This window comes from Anopheles ziemanni, chromosome 3, assembly GCF_943734765.1.
Source record: "Anopheles ziemanni chromosome 3, idAnoZiCoDA_A2_x.2, whole genome shotgun sequence".
Classification (NCBI taxonomy): Eukaryota; Metazoa; Arthropoda; class Insecta; order Diptera; family Culicidae; genus Anopheles; species Anopheles ziemanni.
The window spans coordinates 44,688,645-44,710,882 of NC_080706.1; the positions used below are offsets into that span (position 1 = coordinate 44,688,645).

General features: G+C 41.7%; 1 protein-coding gene across 1 annotated transcript in view; it reads right to left on the bottom strand.

The window, feature by feature from the left end:
• Positions 1-4,396: 4,396 nt before the first annotated feature.
• LOC131284836 (dopamine D2-like receptor) overlaps positions 4,397-22,238 on the bottom strand; it is a 98,452-nt gene continuing 80,610 nt past the window's right edge. The window contains exons 4-10 of the mRNA XM_058313696.1: positions 15,344-15,596; positions 12,183-12,403; positions 10,988-11,074; positions 10,064-10,270; positions 9,785-9,919; positions 5,569-5,669; positions 4,397-4,608 (exon numbers count right to left, since the gene is read on the bottom strand). Coding sequence (XP_058169679.1) covers positions 4,397-4,608; positions 5,569-5,669; positions 9,785-9,919; positions 10,064-10,270; positions 10,988-11,074; positions 12,183-12,403; positions 15,344-15,596 — 1,216 coding nt within the window. The remainder of the gene's footprint in view (positions 4,609-5,568; positions 5,670-9,784; positions 9,920-10,063; positions 10,271-10,987; positions 11,075-12,182; positions 12,404-15,343; positions 15,597-22,238) is intronic.

Here is a 22,238-nt window from a genome sequence, read left to right on the forward strand (position 1 = left end):
TTGCGGATATGATGCGGTGACATTTTTTTTCTCTCTCTTTATTGTCGTTAGAAGAAAATATCCAATACCCCGTAGACGACCGGACACCACGTTGACAGGTGATTAATGCGTTCAGAAATTAAAATCCCTTCCGAAGGAAGAGTGTTTTTTTGATTTGTTTGCTCCGTTTTCGCCCACTTTGGACTTTTTGGTAAAAGTTGTGACACCCAAAGTCAGCGGTCAGATTTTTCTTGTTTGTTGTATTTTTTCGTCGGCGGTTTTTTCTGTTTTCTGAGCGTTTGTGAGCCGGCAACTCCAAAGTTCGGCAAACCGCGTGTGCCAGATGATGTGCTTGAAGCAAAGCATCGCGACACCGTTTTGGTAAAAATTAAGCGGTGATTATGAAAACGCTTCCCGAAACAAAACAAAACCGAAAGAATACAAACCTTCACACCAGGTGCAGCGCACGAAGGAGCGAGCGAAGCTCCAAAAACCATCAAATGACACAATCTGATAAGGGCGCTCGGGTTTATTCTCACCACCGTTGACCTTTCCCAACGGTAGGCGCGATGGGCAAAGAGATGGTCAAAGAAAGGTGGGTGATTTTTAAAAAATATCTCATTTGCTTTCCCCAAAACAACAAACACCAAAACCAAAGTGGAACAATAGATTTCCGGAGATTGTCCGAGTCTCCACGATGCGCCCGGTGTACCAGCGTGCGGCAGTTGACAAATTAATTAGACCGCCAAAAGGCCAAACCGGTGCAAAACAAATTACCTGGCCCAAAACCGGTATCACCGTCGTCAAAAAGGTCAGCACCGGTTCGCGGAACAAAAAATCAATTTTTGAACGTTTATCTTTCCATGTTTGCTGCACGATCTTTCGGGTGAAAATTCAAATCCTAAAGAAATCCCACCCAGCTTCAGCGATTTTTCGAAACATTCGAGGTTAAGGGTTATGGCCACGATATCAGATAAAATTGTTTATGAACGACCACCTGGAAGTCAAGGGTGGCGTTTATGCTAAAATTAGATGAAAGTAAATTCGATTGTCACGGGTCGTGGTTTGTCGAGTTTGCACTTTTTGTGCAGGAATGAAACGATCGATTAGATAACCAAAAAGGATGAGGCGAAAAATGTCTTCACCAAGTATAATTAAAAAAGGAAAGCTTTAAATGATAAGGTACAGTCGATTGGCAATATAATTGAGGGATAAATTTCAACTTAACATTGTATGTATAATTAATTTCACCACGGGGCGAATTGTTTGTTGCAATTGTTGCGAATTTAAGGAAAGGTATGGATAGAAATATTATTCCAAATCTAATCAAGTGTAAAAACATACATATGCACCCTCTATGCACGTTGCACTCGGAGGAGTTCTCGATCCTCTGCTGAGAGATACCGGTAGGAAGTGGCTTTGAACGGATCAGCGATCTCTTCACTCGTTTTGAGCATTTTCCTTTAGTGGCTACTGATTCCAAAAGGACAGTCTTTAAACTTATTCAGTTGTAACAGTTCGATAAACTATCGGAACGAGTGAAACATAAACAGCTCAACAATACCTTATCCCTACCGAAAATACAAATACCCTACAGAAACGCTTAACGAAGATCTTATCCTCAACATTTACCGTCAGCTTTGCGGCAGATGGAACCTCAAGTTCTCCGTAGGGAACCCGGCACCATTCACCAGTCGTTTGGGTTACTCTCACAACGATGGCTCCGTCACCATTCGGCTACAATCTACGTACATCTATAGCTCGGCTTCCCTTTCCCCACGATTATCTACAACAACATCTGGTGATCATGCCTAGTGAATTAGTAGTTTGATTTCCGTGTGGCTTATTGATAAATTTGTACTGAGCATAAAATCTCTTCCGTTTTCCCAGCGAAACACATTCACGATGTGCAATGGCGGGTGTGTCTGTGTAGTGTTTCTCGAACGTTTCGAACTAGCACGGTGTAGGATAATAGGTGATACTCTACCGTTCTGCATCTGCGTCTACGTGGCTTAGCCCGTTTGAGTTATAAACCTGTTGACACACTCGCACGATTTCTTACGTTTCTATTCCTTACTCGCTAGCGTTACTCTGCAGCCTACCGCCGCTAGTTAGTTAGTAGTTTGATTTTCTTGTTTAATTCTGCCACTAACATCCCGGACTATGTACATTTACACATTAGTAGCGAACGGAATCTTTTTCCTACCGCCCTGCGAGCGCACGCAGCCCGACCAGACGGATAGTGATGCATCAGATTATCGGCCCGTTGCCACACCTAAACACTAATCTCAATTTTTTGTCTTTCACTTTTGCATTGGTTTGTTTTGTGTTTTTGCTGTACTTTTGTGTTCGTGTGTGTCTTTTGGTTTGGTTTTTGAAAATAAAGTTTTGATCGGTTGTTTCGTTAGGTTCATTTCCATGTTTGATTAGGTTTGTTATTATGTCTCACGTAATCAGCTTTATACTTTTCTAATGTAGTTCTAGCAATCTTTCTCTAATCTTTCTTAGCAATGATCTACAGTGGTTTGGTTGTTTGTAGAATTCTATAAAAACCGTTCTACTATCCAGTGTTTAAAATGGAAACGATCACTACCAATATCGTTGTTGTCCTATTTACGTGTGAACCATCTGGGAGCGCCGTTGTTGGACCACCGAGTGCATATTTAAAAAAATGAGAGATAAAATATTTCAACATTATGAGACGGCATTCCCACGTTCCGCTGCTTTTACCACGGATTTATATATTTACTGGTGATTGTTGTTCGACCCCCTTATACATGCTTGAGTGTTCTGATTATTTGTTTCGTATGCAGAAGACGAAGAGTGGGACTGGTGCTTTGACAGCTTGGGTTTTCGTTTGTGGGTCGTTTAATCGTCACCCTAGTTTCAGTATGCTTTTTTCCACATTTTCATTAAACTACTCTCCGTCAAATTGGAGAACTTGCATTTTTCCTACCTGACATGTGCATTCGTGATAGTCTCGTTATGGTTTTCCTACACACTGTTCGTTTAGTTTTCGCTCATCGCAAGTTGTAAGCTTAAACGTAAGCGGTGCTTTATCTTAGAAAAAGTTTACTATTTATCTACATTGTTTATTCATTTTCCCTATGCTTTGGTAATGGTTGGCACTGGCCGTATAGAAACATTTGCTTTGCCATACATATGCCGATCCACATGCTCATGTGAGGAAGGACCACCCGATAGTCCTGTGCGTTACGGTTCGTTACGGTGATTATTTTGTTTTTTTTCACGATCTGCCTTATTGCAGCACACATGTTTTTCTTGTTTGTAGTTTGCAATCAAGTTTGTTTTATTTCTACGCGAGAGATAGTTTCTGTGATCCGTCGAAGTTTTCAGGTTGCAACCCAATGTATGTTTGTCTGATGGTCTTTGCGTTCGTCAAGAAATATGAATTTAAGTAAGATATTCAATGAGAGATAGAGAGAGAAGTTTTCCAGAGCCAGAGTATAAGAGAAGATTTCATTGAAAAAAAAAGATCATAAAGAGTTTAGTTCAATACCAAATGGGTTTAGTTGGGTAAATGTTCGCAAAGATGAGCATGATAGTGGTACACTCAACAACACATACAACTACCGATTCCGATCCGATGTTCTTACCGTGGCCATTGGTTACCGATTTGGTAGTGGTTTGTGGTCTGGCGGGAAAATTGAAGGATTTATTGGCTTCAACTGAAAACCGGTAGTCAATAGCTGTGTATCGTCATGTCGTTATGTGGGTCAGCTTGTTTAAATTTCCTTGTATGTGTGTGTGTAAGTGTGATTGAGTGTGCAGATTGAACACGTTCTTGCTTCTCATCTTGGCAGCGTTGTAGGTCTGGATGCAGTCTTTCCACAGTCGAGGAATGTCAGCAGCATGTCAGGATTAGGAATAAATAGTATCTACATCGAACTACGTCCGGCACAACGAGTGTCTCCGGGTAGCGAAGTAAGCCTTCGCCCACGTCAGAGTCTCCCTCTCCGGGTGGGTGTGGAGGAAACAGCGTGCCCACCTACACCACCACAGGCCTCCGGTCCATCTCGGGTGAGTTCTCCACCGCCCGGCGATGGTTGGCAGCGAAAAAATAGAACGGTTCCCTACCTTTCACTCTCGGGTCGTGTCGGTTGCAAGGCACACCCGGCCCTTCCCGGCCCCCGTTGGTCACACGTTGGTCCATTGGCTTCCCTCGGCCGGGCGCGGTCCCCGTTCGGCCCTGATCCCGCTTCGAGTCGTTCGAGCGACGGTCGGTGACGTCCGCCAGCTCGACGCACGCTTCCGGCTAGCTCCACGTGACGGTCCGTCGCTGGGCGGCGGCGCCTCGCTCGACCGCCACACACCGTCCGGAACGTTGGACGACCGTTTCCCGAGCGCCTCCACCCTCGTCGTCGTCCGCGTGAGCGCCCGGCCCGATCCGTCCCACTCACTCGATGTGCATGATCTTTTTGAACGCCTTGCGAAACTCGGGATTGAAGATGGTGTAGATGACGGGATTGACGAAGCTGTTCATGTACCCGAGCCACGTGGTCAGAATGAACACCGTCACGCCCGGCCGGCAGTCCTTCTCGAGCTTCGCGCACATTGCGTCCAAGATGTTGCACGTGAAGAATGGTACCCAGCAAAATAGGAATACACCTGCAAGAAGGGAGAGATAACAGTATGTAAATTATGCCTTTAAACCTAGTGGTTTTTCTTATGAAGTCAATGACGTCGATCATTTTTGACCTTACTATAATCATGTTTTACTTTTAAAAGAGGTTTAACGTTCTTCAATACAACCAAAAAAATATAAAATGATTAGTAAGCAAACATCTTCCTGCAGTAGCTCATGTACAATAATAAATTCATAAACCATATTTATCATGCACATTAAACATTCCACAGCAAACTGTTTTGTTGCTGGGTATTATTGAAACAATTATAAACTATTCACATTCTTCTATTTTATAGAAAGGAACCTAACCGCTTCGCACATCTAAGACACTTTGATAGGAGCTGTTTCAAGCTGGTGAGCATTGCCTTTGCTATGATGCTTAAACAAAAAAATCACGTTGCTGATTGACGAAGTGTTAAGGATACTAACGAAGTGCAGACTGTTTGTGTTCGTTCTTGCCAAGAGTGTACCGTCTCTGTTTTGATTTCTGTGTGCGTTTTATTCTTCTTGCAGCTTGTTAGCCAAATGTATCGCTTACGTGCCACAGAGTCTCTGCCCACCATTCGTTGGTTCATATTCCTTCGCCTTCAAAACTTGAGATAAAAAAATCGAAAATCATACATGCTGCTGATGTCAACACGTACAGCGTGAAATGGGACACGTCTGTACATTTTCGGCTCCCAAATTCAACTCGTGCTTGACAAATATTTCAAGCTTGACAATCAGCGTTAAAAAACATTTTTACTCAAGCCAGTTAAATTTTCCTTTATTTTAGCTATGCTTTCGTTACATGACTCTTTAATAAATTGTTAACATCACGATACTGCTGGAGAATTCATATCATGGGATCTTAATAGATTATAGTTTTCCGTAAATTATTTCTAAGTGAAAACCAGCTATTGATAAGTAATAATAGTTTATAACAAGCTTTCCACACTTACCTAAGACTATAGCTAATGTTTTGGTTGCCTTTCGTTCCTTTTTGGCTGAGGATTTTTCGCGCTTCTTTTTCGACGCCTTGTTTACTTTGTAGATGGTGAACCTGTGGGTGAAGTAAGAACAACAATAAGTGAACAAAGAAAAAGCTACATTCGAAACGAACAAAATAGCCTGCGCAAGAAGCAAGGCAGGAAGGAAGGAAATCACCTAAAAGCGACCAAAAATAGTTTCACAGAAATTGCCATGGATTCTCCGTTCACCGTTTGAATGGCTTCCTTTGGATGGCGTCGGTTGAGAATTGGCCGAGCAAAAATGTGACTTTCGGTTGGAAGTATAATTGTGGACGGTGTACACAATCGAATTGGCAAACCGTTCAGAAGGTTTCTCTAGTGGTATTTCATCTCCTGCTTTGGAAAAACTTTTCCAGACAGACTTTGACCTCCCCTGGTTGCCATTGGTTACGCGAGAAGTTTTAGATTGAATGAGAAGCTTTACGCGAGGCAACGAGGGCAAAGTTATACAACTTGGTGGATCAGAATCTTGTTTATCAGTTCTCGGCAAGCTGTCGTAAAACTAGTCATAACGATATTATAAGTTTTGTTCAAAATTATGGCTTTTTATTGAGGTATATATAGAGCAGGCCGATGGTTGGTTGGTCCATTTTCAATTTAAAAATCCAATGAAATATATTTCCCTACCAACCTTTCAGTCGTAAGAGTTTGCCAGAGATTTGAAGCACCTCTGAGGATATGAAAAAAGCGAGTTGACTTGTTCCCAGCCCCCAGCGGAAAATTATCTTCCATCATAAACTGAACGCCCAAGCAATATAAAGCAGTCCCGAATGTATAAGCAAAACCCATAACGGGACGAAATCAAAAAGTATCCTTTCAGGCACTGAAAACAACCATCACCGGGTCGTGCGGGAAAACTCACCTACCGTGCGAATGAATCCCAAACCGTCCGTTTGACCTTTACGAAGTTTGAAGTGGTGTAGCGTCTTTGTCATACGCCGGCAGAAGAACCACTTATCGTTTGCGAACGGGCTGTCAGCCGCACGCATTTAACGGCCGAAGTATTGAAAAAGCAGCGAATTCCGTCCATGAACCGGCAAAGTGCAGTATATCCACGCATCATTTCCCGAAACCCTTTGAATATGTGCGGACCAGCTGTCGGAGGCGTCGTTTCGAGTGTCCAGGATCTGAAGTGGCGTCCCGAGTGGCCCACCGGAGATTCGTCCTAACAACATCGACCATCGGCTTCACACTTTACCCCCGGATGACGTCAAGCGATGCAGTGGAACGTAACGGCCACACACGTGCACCATTCTGCACGGAGGCGGTCTTTTGCACTCGGACCCTCGGTTATTTGTTTTCCTTTCCCGTGCAAAATTAAAACCCGTTACACCTGGTGCACGTCTTTTTTTTTGCCAGGAGAGCCATCATGAATAAATGATTTCATTTCATTCGGGTGCCCACCTGACGGCCTCCGGGCGTTGTTCCAATATTCGATTGACAGCGGGAGTGGGGGGAAGGGGTCAGGTGGGGCGCGTTTCGAATAAATAAAAATGCATTATAATTTGATGGCTGGGCCGGATCGCGGTTGCGAGCACGCAATAAAGCGCGCTGAAATAAGACCCGGGAGGCTGCGTGATAGTAAAAAACGCTTGTTTATTCTTTCGTTTTAAGCATCGCTGAAAAAAGTGTCCCTGGAGCGAGATTCGGCACTGTTGGACCACCACGACCACCGATGGTCGGGTTAAAGGGCAAAGGTCTAACGGCCGGTAGGGAACATTATTACTTCGGACCAGTTCGGTATGGTACAAACTAAACCCGACTGATCCTACGGTGCTTGTTTGCATTTTATTGTTTGCCACTTCACGCTGGCGGCACAAGTGACAAACAATGTCGACCCCGTTTTTGGGGGAGGAAAACATTTTCCAGGCGAATTCGTCTCACCGTGAAGCATGTTTTACACCTTTCCACCAGAGACCGGTCGATTTCCTTCGGGGTGTGAAGGTACTTCTCGCCGGAATATATTTTATTTTGCACGCTTCATCTTTCTCTTTCAATTTTTCCATTAAATTCCGCAAAAAGGGACAAAAACCGCGACATACTTTCCTCGCGCGCGCGGTAACCAAATGTGACACAGTCTGCCGGTTTATGTGCCACAAACTGGAACGGCTCATAATGCACCGCGGCTGTTCGTCATTTTACTTCCATCCTAGCCGATCGTTTCGATGGGAGGAAAAGAACTGCTACGAAGGTAAAAAACTGAAATAAAATAAAATAAAGCAACACGGGAAGATTATCCATCTTCCGGCCCGACCGAAAGCTGTTAAAAAAGGCCGCCACGCGATGATACCAGCGGCTTCGGCAATGAGATGCGCCACCCGCTACAAATCATGGAAATTTCATCACTCGCAGATAAATTTTCCAGTAATTTAACAAAATTTTCATTATTATTTTTATTAAGGTAGGAACGCCGTACAATCCAATCCCATCCCCCCTCTGCCGGTACCGAGAGGATGCTGGAGGGGGTCATGTGAGGGACACGGGGAACAATGGTGTCCTTCGTGAGGTAGCGGAAATTGTCCCCACTGCAATAACACTAAATTTCTTCAACCCATTAAAAGCAACGATGATGGTGGCGTCGAAAGTACCTACCGGGTTGGGTCTTGAGACTGCTCAAGTTTTCCGCGAACCGGATGAAGTGTAGGGGCGGATTAGTGAAAGGATTTGGGGCCGCTTTTTTCCTCACACCCACGATCAGCGTACGATGAATTACGCTGCAGATTACCAACCGGATGGTAAGGAAAGCCTATTTCAGCCTCGTCAAGACAGACTTTGCATTTTGGCTACAAGTTTGTTTGAGCGACGAGTCATAATTTATTCAAGAGTTTTTCCCACCCAAACTGCAATAACCGTCCAAGGTGCATCCCCCACCCGGTGAAGGTGTTATATTTTTAACGAGTTCGGTGTAAAGTTTTCCGTACAGAAATGAAATAACGAAAAAAAACCAAAAATGACTCAGTTGTGATTTGTGACACAATAAAATAAATTACATGACGAGCGTTCATCAGCGGCGTAGCCAAAAATATGGGAAAAAGAACCTCGTTCACTCACAAGCGTTAGTATTTTGGATGCTGTGAACACCGCTTCATTCAATTTGCTTTTATTCAATTTGCAATTTGTTTCAATCAATCCGACAAAGCAATATTGCTCTGGTGGTTGACACATGTTGAGCGCTTTTCGATTTGGTTCGGTTACTTGTTATCAATCGAATAATCGTGCACACGATGGCGTGTGACTTACTGGCGTGACAACTTTCAATCAAACGTTCGTTACATCGGTTTATAATTCCATCACTTTGAATGCAATTTTAATTATGGTTGGTGTCCAATTAACACCATTTTATGGACGTTCATCGAAGAATCATCGATACGAAATCTTTTGGATGGTTAGGTTTCTCACCGTTCAATAAATATTGTTTGATAATGGTAAATAAACTATTTTGTCTCAGTCCAATGTTTAAGAGATCACCACGAGTGAAGCAGATTACCGTTGTTTGGCCATTCAGTCTATTACGGTTGAGTAATTAATCGATATACAAAAAATAAAAAGGTTTTTTAAGCAGTTGCTACCACAACATTGATCCAATCACTTTGGAAAATTTCAAATTAAATTTCATAGTAAGTACACATTTTCTTTTTAATTTTACCCTTAATGTGTTGTGATTAAAACAAATCAAATTAGACAAATGCTTAAATTTAAAAAAAAAATTGTTTCGTAAATCCTCTATAACTCCAGAAACGAAAACTAAGCAACATAATAATACATCCATAAATCAATCGTTATTTTCAAACATACGAAACCTATTTAGTATTGGTTTTTTGTGTGAATCAACTGATTTTTAGGTCTAACATAGATGTTGTCACTCGTGCAAGTCGCTTTGACTTGAGTGATTAAAACTATGTTTATGTTTCTGAGAATAAAACAAAAAAATCTTTTCGAATAAAGTGCTGTAACAGAATGTTTGCTTATGTTTTTATTGTTGTTTCATGTTTTTTGTATGGAAAAACGTTTGCAAATGCTACTTTTTAGCCCATTTCGCTTGTTTCCTCACATTGGAACAGAGACCAAATATCGCCAACATTTTAAATTCTCTTGGGTAGCAGTTACGGAAGAGAAGGAGAAGGAGGAGAAGGAGTATACAACATACCTGGACGCTTGTGTGTTCTTCTTGTCCTTCCGGGAACTGTCCCGGGAGTTCGTTGAGAGCGTCGAGTCGTTCCGATTGAGTGCCAGGGTCGTTTGAACACCGCATCTAACTAACGATAGGGGTTTCAGGGTTACGCTGGACCGAAGACAAACAGAAAAGCAAATTAGAGAGAAACGTTCGCCGCGTTCTGGTCCGGGACGCCGATGGACCAGTCCGGTGAAGCGGAAAGTCTTCCCAGCGACCCGGACTCAAACCCTTTTCCAACCCGCCCCGTCTTACCTGACTTCCTTCCGGGGCGAACCGTTCCTACTCCTTATGGTGGCGCTCTTATTTACAATCACCGTGGCGGCCGCCACGTTGAGGCTTTCCGGTGGGGTGGCAGTCACCGCCAGGGCGTCGGCAATGCTGGAGGGCGCGTAGCCGGAGTCGTGGTTCCCGTTCGGGTCGGACGGTACCTGTTGCGTGGTCGTGATCTGAGCCACCACGCTGAAAGAAGACGTCGAGAAACTTGGATGGTGAAAAAAACCCCCGCACCGATTAGTGTTTGCGTGAGAAACTGTTTGGCGCTGGCAGTGTCACAATTCCCGCTCCCCCCGCTCGGGGGGAGGCTTCCGTTACCCGCAACACCCGAATGGATCATCGTGTACAACAACTACAACGAGCAGCGCGTACATCGAGTGCCGGACATTGAAATGGTGATGGTGTCATGGTTGAATTTACGTTCGCGTGTGATACTATTTTTGCTTAAACTTCTTGTTTTCCTTTGCACCAAATATGTCCGACGTGAGGACAGCACAAAAGCAACGTGTGGATTACAAAATTCAAAAGTGTAAAAAATCAAACAAATAGTATTTTTATTGAAGCTGCAATTATGCTTACATTGTTTATTAAAGTGACTTAATTTAAGTGTGTAAAGCAACGAAAACATGTACATTTGTCCTATTTGGATCGACATTTAACGCCACTGAGCTTACCGAGGCCTCTTCTACCTCGTTTTCACGGAGTAGGAAACAAAACTTGCTACAATTTATTGATGGCGCGGGGTATTGCTTTCCATTGACAAATAAAAACTAAACCAAACACACTACTCGGAAAAGGACACAGTAGAGCGCACAAACACCAAAGGTAAGGAAAGAGCGAAGGGAAAAAACAATGATGGGAAAGGGTGGGACAATCGATGGACGGTGGATGGTGAACACATACTTTCCCGCCTCCTCCACGACCGTTGCCAACATAAATTCTGTTGATTTATCGTTCACAATCACATGACAGTCGTCAATGTCAGGGGACCTGTGAAGCGACCAATGAGAAATGAATTATCATCCCGCAAATGTGTTGAGTCGAAGAGTTTCCCAGCTATGGCCGGTATCTGCTGGAGCCGTTGCAACTATTTTCCGCAACGGTTGATGATTAATGATAGTTAGCACTATGACAGCAGTTGCCACAGTGAAACGGAAGCAGTTTCAGGCAGCCACGGAGACGCTGTGTATGAAACCATGGATAGAACTAATCGAGCAAAGAAACGGGGCAGACGCGAGAGATGTTTCCCTGCAACGTGCAGATGCACAGGCATAACGTACATTCAAGACTGGCAGGCATTAAGATCGAATAAATAATCAGATTGCACGACCAAACATATGGCATTCAAATTGCATCCCCAAAATCTGAAGCACTAAATAAAAGAAAATGTAAGTTTAACGAAGATTCATATGAAGCCACAGTATTCTTATGCTAAATTAATATTTAAATGTAAGTGCATCAACTCAAAACAAAAAACGGAATTGAAGTAAAAAACTAACAATATATTTTAATAAGACCAGCAGTTGGACTATCTCACATGTCTGAAAGAGTAAAGAAAAAAAACTAAACCTATTCTTTATTCTAGAAACTATTTAGAAATGCGTTCAGTTCTTCATGCATGTCAGTTGATGCTCCATGAATAAAGAGTGCATCAAACTGCATCAATCAAATCTCTGGTGAAGCTGCCGAATCGGAAATGTCCAAAGCATACACCAGGGGGCAGTATTAGAATCCGTGACTTGTTGTACACCCATTCGCTTCCTCGAATCCGTAGCAAAACCGACCCGTTCAACTCATGCACTTTTCAGCAGCGAACCAACGTTTGAGGATTTGTAAAAATGCATGCACATCACGAAAACAAAAAAACACAAACCGAAAAACTGTCATGCTGTGGACACCAAAAGCAAAACTACATACACAGGCACACACACACGTACAGGAACAACTCTACACTAGCTGGGTGGCAGATCAGTGCATTGCATAAAATTTATGACGTCCTCAGCTGGAGGATCGCTAGTTTGCTAATAAAACATCCACTAGCGGAGCGTGTGGAAAGGAAAGGCGCAAAAATGGCGTCTCGGCAACGCCAACAGCTTACCCGGCGTTCTCGTCGTCCTCCTCGTTCGAGCCCGACGCCGTGTTGGTTGGCCGCTCCTCGTCCGGCAGGATCTTCGAGCCGCTGCGCGTGCTACCATCCAGCTGCGTTTCCGCCAAGCGCTTCGTTTGAGCAATGTTCTCGATGATGCTTCCGCCGGCCGTGATCTCCGAGAGGTGCGGCTTCCGGGCTGCTCGTTGCTTTTTCGCTCGCGTCCTCAGCGCCTTCATTGAAGTAGATGAATTATGAAGAAGGAAAACAACGATACGTTGCAGCGTATAAGAATTGAGACGAGTTGATAGTATAAAACAAAACTAGCTATTATATGATATGTTTTCTATGGTTATAGTTTATGATTGAGATTCTCCAAATATTTATTGTAATATATTTTTCGATGGGAGTACGTTGTTAAACAGAGATATCCCGTGAATGAATAATAATATTAATTGGACACGTACGTGTACGAATAGATTGTTTGATGGAGCAATTGAATTAATTGAGTTAATAGCTCAAAATTAGATAACCAGTCCTACAAGGACTAGGCTTTTTTTTTGTAGAGGTAGGTAACCAGCATAATAGCTCTTAAATTTGGATTGAAACAGAAGCTAGATGTTTGTAAAACAATCAATTCAAAAATTTGAAAAAAGCAAAATCTACTATCTCGATAAGAACTTATTTGTCCTGTACAACCCATTGTTATGAATCATTTAAAACAATCAAATTGTCTTTTTATTAATACGTTTTGAACTAATTTGTTCACAATAAAATAAACTTTTCCTCTGTGATTTCTTGAATTATTGAGTTTGTATCCTCATTTTTCTAATGTCTTAGATTTTTATAATATTGAAGAAAATCTGCTCTGGCTCGAAATTAATAATTCTATTTACATGGAAATTATTGACTTTTCCAACTTAGTTTTGATATGTTGTTAGACAACATTCGACTTTATTTACAATTCGACTTTTGAATGACAAAATGATTCCCTATAAATATTCTTACGACCCAAGTCAAGAAGAAGCAACACACTAAGAGCATCTTTTCCCAACACGTGTGTTACAGCTGCATGACTTAATGAAATTCTGCTAGCGAAACCATTACCGCTCATTAAAGCAACAAGCGGAACGAGTTCGGTACATTTGTCGTGTTTGACATGTTCCACTACCAGCCGCCACGTCCGACCATCCCTCCAAGAAACGGCTCGAACGCTGGAGTGAGGACACACGCGGAGGCATCTTATTCAATCTGCGAACTATCGTCGGCAAACTTCACTGACATAAATATTTCATGCCCGAAACGGAGGCCCGGCGCCCCATTTGGCGGCAGAAACGGTGGAAGAAAGCTTATCCTCACGGGCCCGGGAAGGTGCGGAGGGCGAGCAGAAAGTGGAAAACACTTTGGGGGTTGGACAGACGGGCCACATGATATCAACAGCGCTAGACGTGTCGCGGTTCGGAAGCATTTCCAGAACGAAACGAAACGCGAAAACCATCCCTAAATCAGGGGGATACGAGTTCGCGTCATGAAATCCTTGAGTGGTGGAAGGAGGTTTGGTACACACACACACACACACAAACAGACAGTCACACGCACGCATCCAAACAAACTGCCACTAGTTTACCCTCTTAAATTGAAATTTTATTATTCATAAACTATCTACAATGTACGTAAAGTCGTACGGATGGTTCTGTCGAGTTGTTTTGGCCCGCTTCGTGCATCGAGCTTGACGGAAGGCGAAGGAAAGTCAACGACGCCCGAGGAAGGGAATGGTGTGCGCGTGTGGCATTGTTTATTTCACTTAGGACCGCTTCCTATTGCTAACACTCCAATCCTCGGTATGCCCTGGTCTAGTATTCAAATGGGACTCACTAAACGTCTTCATGACGATGGTCTCAAACGGAGGCACGGAAGAAAAGAAGCAACCCAACAGATCGTGCCTGTCATGAGCAGCCACATGGTGCCATTTTTGTGCCCGGTTGCGTGTGCTGTGACGAAAATAAAGATACGCCAAACTCCGTACTCCGGGGTGTAGCTGGTTTCTCCATCTCGCATTTCGTTTGGTGACTTATTTCGATGCGTACTTGCGAAGCAACAGAATTTGCATGGCGAGCTATAAATTATGGCAAATATCAGATTATGTGGTTTGCGTGGGTTTTGTTTTTTTCAAACAACTCCACCATCGTTATATTGTAAATTGCTTTATTTTCTATTTCCCCCACCGGCAGCACATTATCGTGCCGAAAGGCAAGAAGGGAAATCTGGAAGCCGTTCCTATTGTTGAAAGGTTTACGTTTCGTACGGTTTGTTTTTCCGCACTTCTCCGCACGGGGCGTATGAAAAATGGTAGGTGTTTATGCAATGCCGGGTTGCAGGGAAATGCTGGTTTTGCTTTGCACCTTTTTTGTTCCATTCTTTCCGTACCGGTTTTTTTTTCCATTTGCTATCGTCATTTGCTTGGCAGATGCAAGGGTGTGATACGTTCCCGCTGACTTTTTCCACCTTGCGCCGGCGAGCCTGTCATAATGCCGACGAAAAGTTCATTTGTTCCGCTTCCGCCTAGAGAGGTGCACCACCCATGTTTGGTTTGTCCCAGATCTACGGTTGCCCACAAACCATTTTTCATCCTTCCGCTTGCCAATGCATGACAAATTCCTTGCGACAGCAACCAGCTGGCAACGAACAACGGAAAGGACTCTTTAACATCAGCGGAACATAGTCCGATGAAAAATTGCTAACATATAAACACGTCCGACTCGTTACGGGTCCAGTCTGGCGCTGACGCTGTGGCTTGTTTTTGTGGGCCTTTGAGTGGTGTTTTTGGCCAAGAGTCTTAGCTGCTTTTCACCAAACCATTCGAGAATTGGTTTGCCTGGGAAAAATGTGCATGGTTTGTGGCTTGTGTTATTCTTTGTACGAGGACGTTGATTTACCCTCTTTCTAATTTAATTCATATTCATGACATATTCAATTTGAACCAAAACATTACTAATTGTGTGGAAAAATGTGTGGACATTGAAAGACACTATTGAGTTATTTGTTTGATGAGGATTCAAGTTTGCTTTCTCTCGCACACGTAGTATACCAAGAAAACATCTTTAAAAGTTTCTTTTTATGCATTTTTTTTAATGTATTGAACTACTGCCCTGCTGATTCTAGCGTGTACTTACCTTAAAAATATTCCAGTATAAAAAGACCATTATGATACACGGGATATAAAAGCTAGTTAGGGACGAGTACACTATAAAATCGGTATTGTAGAACACGCAGAGGGCGGGCAAACGGTCCTGCGTGTTGTTCAGTCCAAGGACGATCGGTGATCCGATTGCGGCCGATATCGCCCACACGAGCAGGATCGTCAGACACACCCGCCGGCTGTTTTTATGCTTCGCGTACTTGATTGGCTGCGTCACCGCAATATATCTGTCGAGAGAGAAGCATAACAGAGGAATGTTAATTAATTTTATGTTATTGCTAGTTTTTGGCATTGATTGTTAACTACGTTTGCAGCAATATGAATTACTTTAATGTACGGAAGACTTTTGACTGTTATAGCTTAATTGGTTCGGGAGAAAGCAGTCCCATAATGATATTTTTTTAAAAAGCACAATATTATTTAAGAAAATTAATATTCCAATAGTAATATTTGAGCACTCTCGAGTGTTTTACTTAATCAATTCATTATGAATTCAACCCTTTCTCTTCCATGCAGTGGCGGATTAACCTATTGGCGGAGTTGGCGGCCGCCAGGGGCCTCGCCGGTCAGGGGGTCAGGGGGACCTCGCCGGTCAGGGGAGCCTCGCCAGTCAGGGAACCCTATTAAACATACTACATAAATGAGAGTTAACCAAGCTCGTGTTTGCAAACAACCGATAGAAGCGAAGAGTTCTTGCAATTCTTGCTAGAAATTACCATGTTACTATGTTCAGTTTGATAAATGTTAGCGACATAAAAGTTTAATAACGACTTCAAAATCACGCAAAACAAGCGACTAAAATTAAGCGGTTTGAAAGTGGATCAGTAAACCGTTGAAAATTAAGAAAGAAGAAGTTTTTTTCATTCTCAAGAAAATGCTTTGGATAAATTTATGATGATTTAAAACAGTTTGAACTTGGTTGACAACAAAAATGCAAACTCTTCAGCCGTCTTTAGAGCACCGGAGATCCTGGAGCCAGAAACAACTACCATGTCTGAAAGCAAACAAGAAACTAAAATAATTGTTTCAACTTTCCAACAACTAATCTTTTCCGATGTTTTCATTTACCACGTAATGAAAAAAGCCTGCAGATTATGAGGATGACATTTACTGTTGAAAGTTCAATACAGTTCATCTATTCGTACTTTGTACGAGCCAGTTTTAAAACCTTTTAAAATACTATATGCAATATGTGATGATGATAGAAAGAACATGAAACTGCAACATGAACCAAATCAATTTATACATTTTCTTAAAAAATGAAATAAAATGTAATTCTTAATTTGTTATCGATGAAGTGGTTATGTCAAGCTAACCCCCCACCCCCCGCCCACCCGCCCGCCCACAATGGCTCGATAGTCTGTATTTTTACAATGAGTTATAATTTGAAGGGCCTCTACTACAATTCCGCTCAGGGCCTCCAAAGAGCTTGATCCGCCACTGCTTCCATGATCATGTTCTTTGCTTTGATTCAAGATAACTATAGAAATAAATCGATCACATTCCCACACTTGAGTTGCTCACGTTGATTCTTTAGATCACCGTTTTGTTAAATTTTCAACGGAAAATTTACAGAGGACACTTGTACCCGTACCCATTAATTTGAACAATATACGACAAATAAACAAAAGTCAAATATACCATTGGGACGCTGGATAAAGTATGCTACTTTCGTTGACTCGGAGGTGTTCCAACTCCATTGTTCTAAATTGTAAGCTCTCTTGGATGTTGTATGAATTGGAGCTGCTTATACATTTTCACATAATACAATACACTCCGAACTCAGGTACCAAGTTAGGACAATGGCCCGATGGTGACTAAGAAAAAATAAACAAGCCAAAATGATGATTGGTGCCCAATATTCCACTGCCGATTACCAGAGCGTACAAATGAATGACGAACGAAAGAAACGAATTGACCATATCCGACAGATATGGCAATTTGGGAAGAGACATCACACTCGGTCATCTATCATTCTACCGGCTGTCGGTAAGAACGGAAAATGATTGTTCGTTCAGAAACCATAGTGCCGTCAGCCGGTCTAAGTTGTGCTGCAAGAATACGAAAGCTTCGTCAGAAATTCTATGGTTATGATGGGACAATTTCCAATAATTTTCTACAGTACGGAAAGCTGGGCTATTTTGGGGTCGTTCTTCTGACATTTCGTTCGACCTGAGACATTGTTTTAAATGGAGTCGTCCCAAGACGAGTGTTCGTAAATTATTCAACATTTTGAACCACAGAGGCCACCAGTATCGTGTTGTACTGAATTATGTTCCTAACGGAAACATCATCTCAAAGAAAAGAAGGATCGAACGTACGTATATCTTTGTTAGATCTAAAGTTGCTACTTTTGAACTCCGTAGCCCTACAATGAACTATTTTTGGATAGTCTTCCGGTATACTAAGGGTGTTTTTGTATTTCTTTTTCGAACGATGTGAAGTAATCAATCACTCACTTCCTGAAGCAATGGGTCGCTCTGTGACCGAAGAGACAATCGTTCAGGCCGAGAAAGGTTCATCGATTGGCGGTCGGTTTTTAATCAAGTTGACCGATTGATTTATGCGTCTACCGGGTATGCAAGTGAGGTTCTTTTCATTCTCTAATGTCAAGCCTACATTGGCCAAACTGGACGACAACTGTGTGATGGATAAGTTTGAGAATTGCGGTTTTGAGAAGGACTCAGCTCAACTGGACTAATAAGAGTTGGTTGAAGGTTTATACTTTGTTTTAACATGATAGTTTTTACAGTGTTATTTAATAAAAATTGCAATCAAATTTACACAAGAAAATGCACAAACAAGGAAAAAGTAAATATAGTTTATAAATCTCTAATCTCCGTGGTGTTCCCTTTCTTTGCCAGATTAGTATTCAAGGATTAAATTTATTTATTTTACAGATGATTTCGAACATAGTATATCCTGAAAATATGATAACAAATAAGTAACAAATGATGTATAACTGTCCTTCATGTAACAAAACATTTCTATTTAGTTGTTGAAATACTCTGTGATTTATTTATTAATGGTTTGAGACGAAGAAGTTATGTGAAAACCTGTAGCCAAACAGATCATTCTAAAGCAAGATACATGGAGCAAAGTAAAATTCACAAGCGAGCAACAAAACTTATTCTAAAAAACTTTTCTAATTTTTCTATACATTCATAGTAAGTTACAAGGTACTGGAAAATTTGGTACTGTACCTTGTAAGTTACAAGGTACTGGAAAATTTCAAAATGTTTGTTACAAATTTGAACTAGTCTATCTAAGTTTGTGCTAAATAAATTTATTCTAAACTGAATGATTTGTAACTTTTGAACACATTATTATAGTAGAATCCAAAGATACATAAAGATCTTAACTGAAAACCACGTATGGAAATATTTCAACTTGACTCTGAGTTCAACCAAAACAAAGTGGCCACTATAGGTCTGAATTTTCAATGCAAGAAACTCCTCTGATCAACAGCAAAAACTTAAAGCATGTTTCAGAGACTCTTCCAGTTCGTGTACGTTTAAAGCTGATGTGGCAGATCTAAAAAAATCCTCAGTGTATTCAACAGTGTAATACACAAAGTATCCTGAATCGCTGTCCTGTCCGCTCCAATTTGTTCGTGGATTATTTAGCGATGTTACTCCGCCAGTACTTAACTTTGGCGCAAACCAACCCGTCCCAAACTGTTGGTAGCCGCATACAGTGCCGTCGTAAATTTTATCGCACAATTTCGTACATCGTTTTCGAGCGAAATAAATGTTGGGGATTTTAGTGAATCGCCGGGAGTTTCCGAGTGCTCCGCTTTGCATCGGTGCATCTAACTGATTGCAGCGCATCACGAAAGCAACATAAAATTGCTGCCAAACTCGAATGCAACGCTTGAGAAGCAGGTGCTTGTGCAGCTCGGGAACTAACAAAAAAAAAAAATTGACAAAACTGCAAAACACTCGAGACGAAAGGATGCTGTGTTTTTGGTAAGCATATTTTAAAAGTTTATCTCCATCTGTTCATTCGCCGAACGTTGTTGCGTTCTGCCGGGAGAGGGTCCGGTCCGCGTGTTTTGGGTTTTGGGTTTGACGGCCGGCTCAAAGTATTACTTTTTCGACCAGTTTTTATGTTTCTGCGTCCGGTTGTCCTTTGGGAACAAATAAATACAGATGAGTGGAAAAAATGTACGTCCGAGATGACCCAAACCATTCCCAGGCGCTCCCAGGGAACGCAATATAATGCAACACAATGTTTCGGCAGCGAACAGCATGGCATCGCCCGCTTATCCTTCGTTCGCTCGCGAAGCACGATTTTGTTTCGAAATCAACATAATCTGTAACTTTTACGAGTGAATGCACCCACCGGGCGATGCAACGTTTGCACATTGCCGCCGTCACCGATGCGCAAATCACGAAGCCAATCGTGAGCCGGGCGAACCATCGAGGGTTAGAGTCTCGCAACGGGGTGGGAGGGGAGGGGAGGGGGATTTACGGCTCGGCGGCTTGGCAGCATTGTAGCGGCAAGTCCGTGACAACTCGTGACATTTTACCCGCTTGTGTCCTGTGGGGTCGTTTTTGACGGCACTTTATGGAGCGCTCCGGCCAGGCTGGGGAATTATTTCAATTAGCCCGATTTATCTCCCCATCCGACCGTTCCATCACGAGGGGGAAAACTTATCGGAGAGTTGGTTTTATTCCACCCCTCCGTGGAAGCCATTTTTATGTGGCAGTCTCGTGTGCTTTTGTTTACAGTAGCGGGTGTTCGCCGGTCGTTGCTACTCCCCGGAGATCACGGACCACCGTCATAAACGTACCAGCGGAGGAGGAAAACAAATAAATGCATTTTTTCCACGTGCGAACGAGGTTCAAATAGTTTTTCCTGTTGTGCGAATAATCAAGGCATAGTTTTTGTCTCCCGTCTCTTTATTTCAATAACCTTTGCCATGTGCTACGCGCACAGCGCGGGTTTATATGTTGTTTCCTTTTTATCCCACACATTGTTGGCGGTTTGCAATGCATCGCAACTATTTGCATAACTGGTTTATTGTGCAGGTAAAGAGTGGAACGTGCTGAAAACGTGATAGTGAAATTGTTAGCTTGCAAGCAAACCGAATTAAAGATTGCTTTTTTTATCATCGCGAATGCAGTGTGCGCTGCATAAACTTATTATTTCGAATGTTAATTTCATCTGATTTTGTTGCCTGGCCAAAAATTCGGTAGAGTAAAAAGCGTGAAATAGTTATCTCCTAACCGAATGTTATAGCATGTTTTTGCAAACGTAGCAAGTGGAGGTATTTGTGGAAAATGTTACCAAATACCGTTTGTCTGGTGGCTAGTCATAAATTTTGAAAATGTTGTTTTGCTGTGATAGATGCGTTTAATTAAACTCCATTTTAACAAAAACCTCCTTTTTACATTCCAGCGATTACGAACATTGTTTTTAGAAAGCGTGAACCGAACCAAAACAATTCACACATATCGCTTGGTATTTCCAATTGTTTGGACCTAATAAAACTAGTGTATGAGCCGTATCTACAACTATTTGCAACTTGTTTTTGTTAATTTGTGTACACATGCTTTTAAGGCGCATGTTTTTTATACAACCAAAGGATAGATCGTAGTGCGATGAAAACATTTGTATTTGTAGCAGTTTGAATCGTTTATTTATTGCTTCGTTCAATTCATTTCCATTCCAGCATCGTTGATTTAGTGGAACACCAAAGCCCATAGATATGACGTTCGATTCAATGGCCATACCGTTTACGAATAGCGCCGAGGGAACTGTTCCATCGTAATGGAGAGTAAAATGCTGACTGGATTCAATTTTTTATGCAGCTACCTGCCATCACTACGCTTAATCTAACCTGTATGAATAACCTCCCGCATACCTCTGGGCCTCTTCTGAGGTCATCTACTACATATTTTAGGTTTTTTTTATGTATGGAGTTTTGTGTACACTAAAAACTCGACCAATACTGAACCGTCGCTTCTGAAACTTTTCACACATAAAGTACTGCAAATGTTGATGAAGGTTTGTTTAATCGCTATTTTTTTATAAAATCATCTAAATTTTACAATTTAAACTCAGTTTTACTAACCCAAACAAAACAAACATGTAAACAAATGTCAAGGTGTATCCAACATAATTACCCTATAGGTTTATACATTACGGGGAAATTGATGAAATATCAAACATTTTAAATATGTCGTTATTGTAACCATTAAATTCAAACATATCTTTCAAGTATTAGTTAAAACCATAATTCTTTTCTCAATCCCTTCGTCACCGAGCAACGCCGGGGCGTCAAGCTAGTATTACTTATTTTGAGAAGGAATGTGGTTGAAAAATACTCGACAATTTCGGATCTACTGCGAATTGCCCAAGGATGAATACATGCTCACGCGTTTGTTTAAAACCGCAAATACTACTGTTTTGAGAGAAACTAACCGTGATTGAAAAAGATGTTCTCTTTCGTGTATTCTATTTTGTTTTAGGATGGTATATTGCCATATATTTTTAAAACAAACCTCTTCACACCTAGCAATTTCTTAAACAATCATATGTGACCATTTTTTAATATCTCATGCTAAGTTTGGTGGTTTAAATAACTAATTTATTTATATATTTTATGTTTTATAATACCGACATAGTAAAAGATGTTGTAAATATCCATTAGCTTATAATAATAGTATGATTAAAACAGTAATTTCATTTTTCATCACTCGACGTTAGCTTTAGATATTTTATTTTAAATTTAACCCGTTTAAATATTATTTCTAATTGATTTTTGTTTTCAAATTCTTCTGATTTTACCCATCAGATATGAAGGAATCACATCTACATGAAACCAATATGCGCGAAAAAAATGTTATAAAACCATGGGCGTA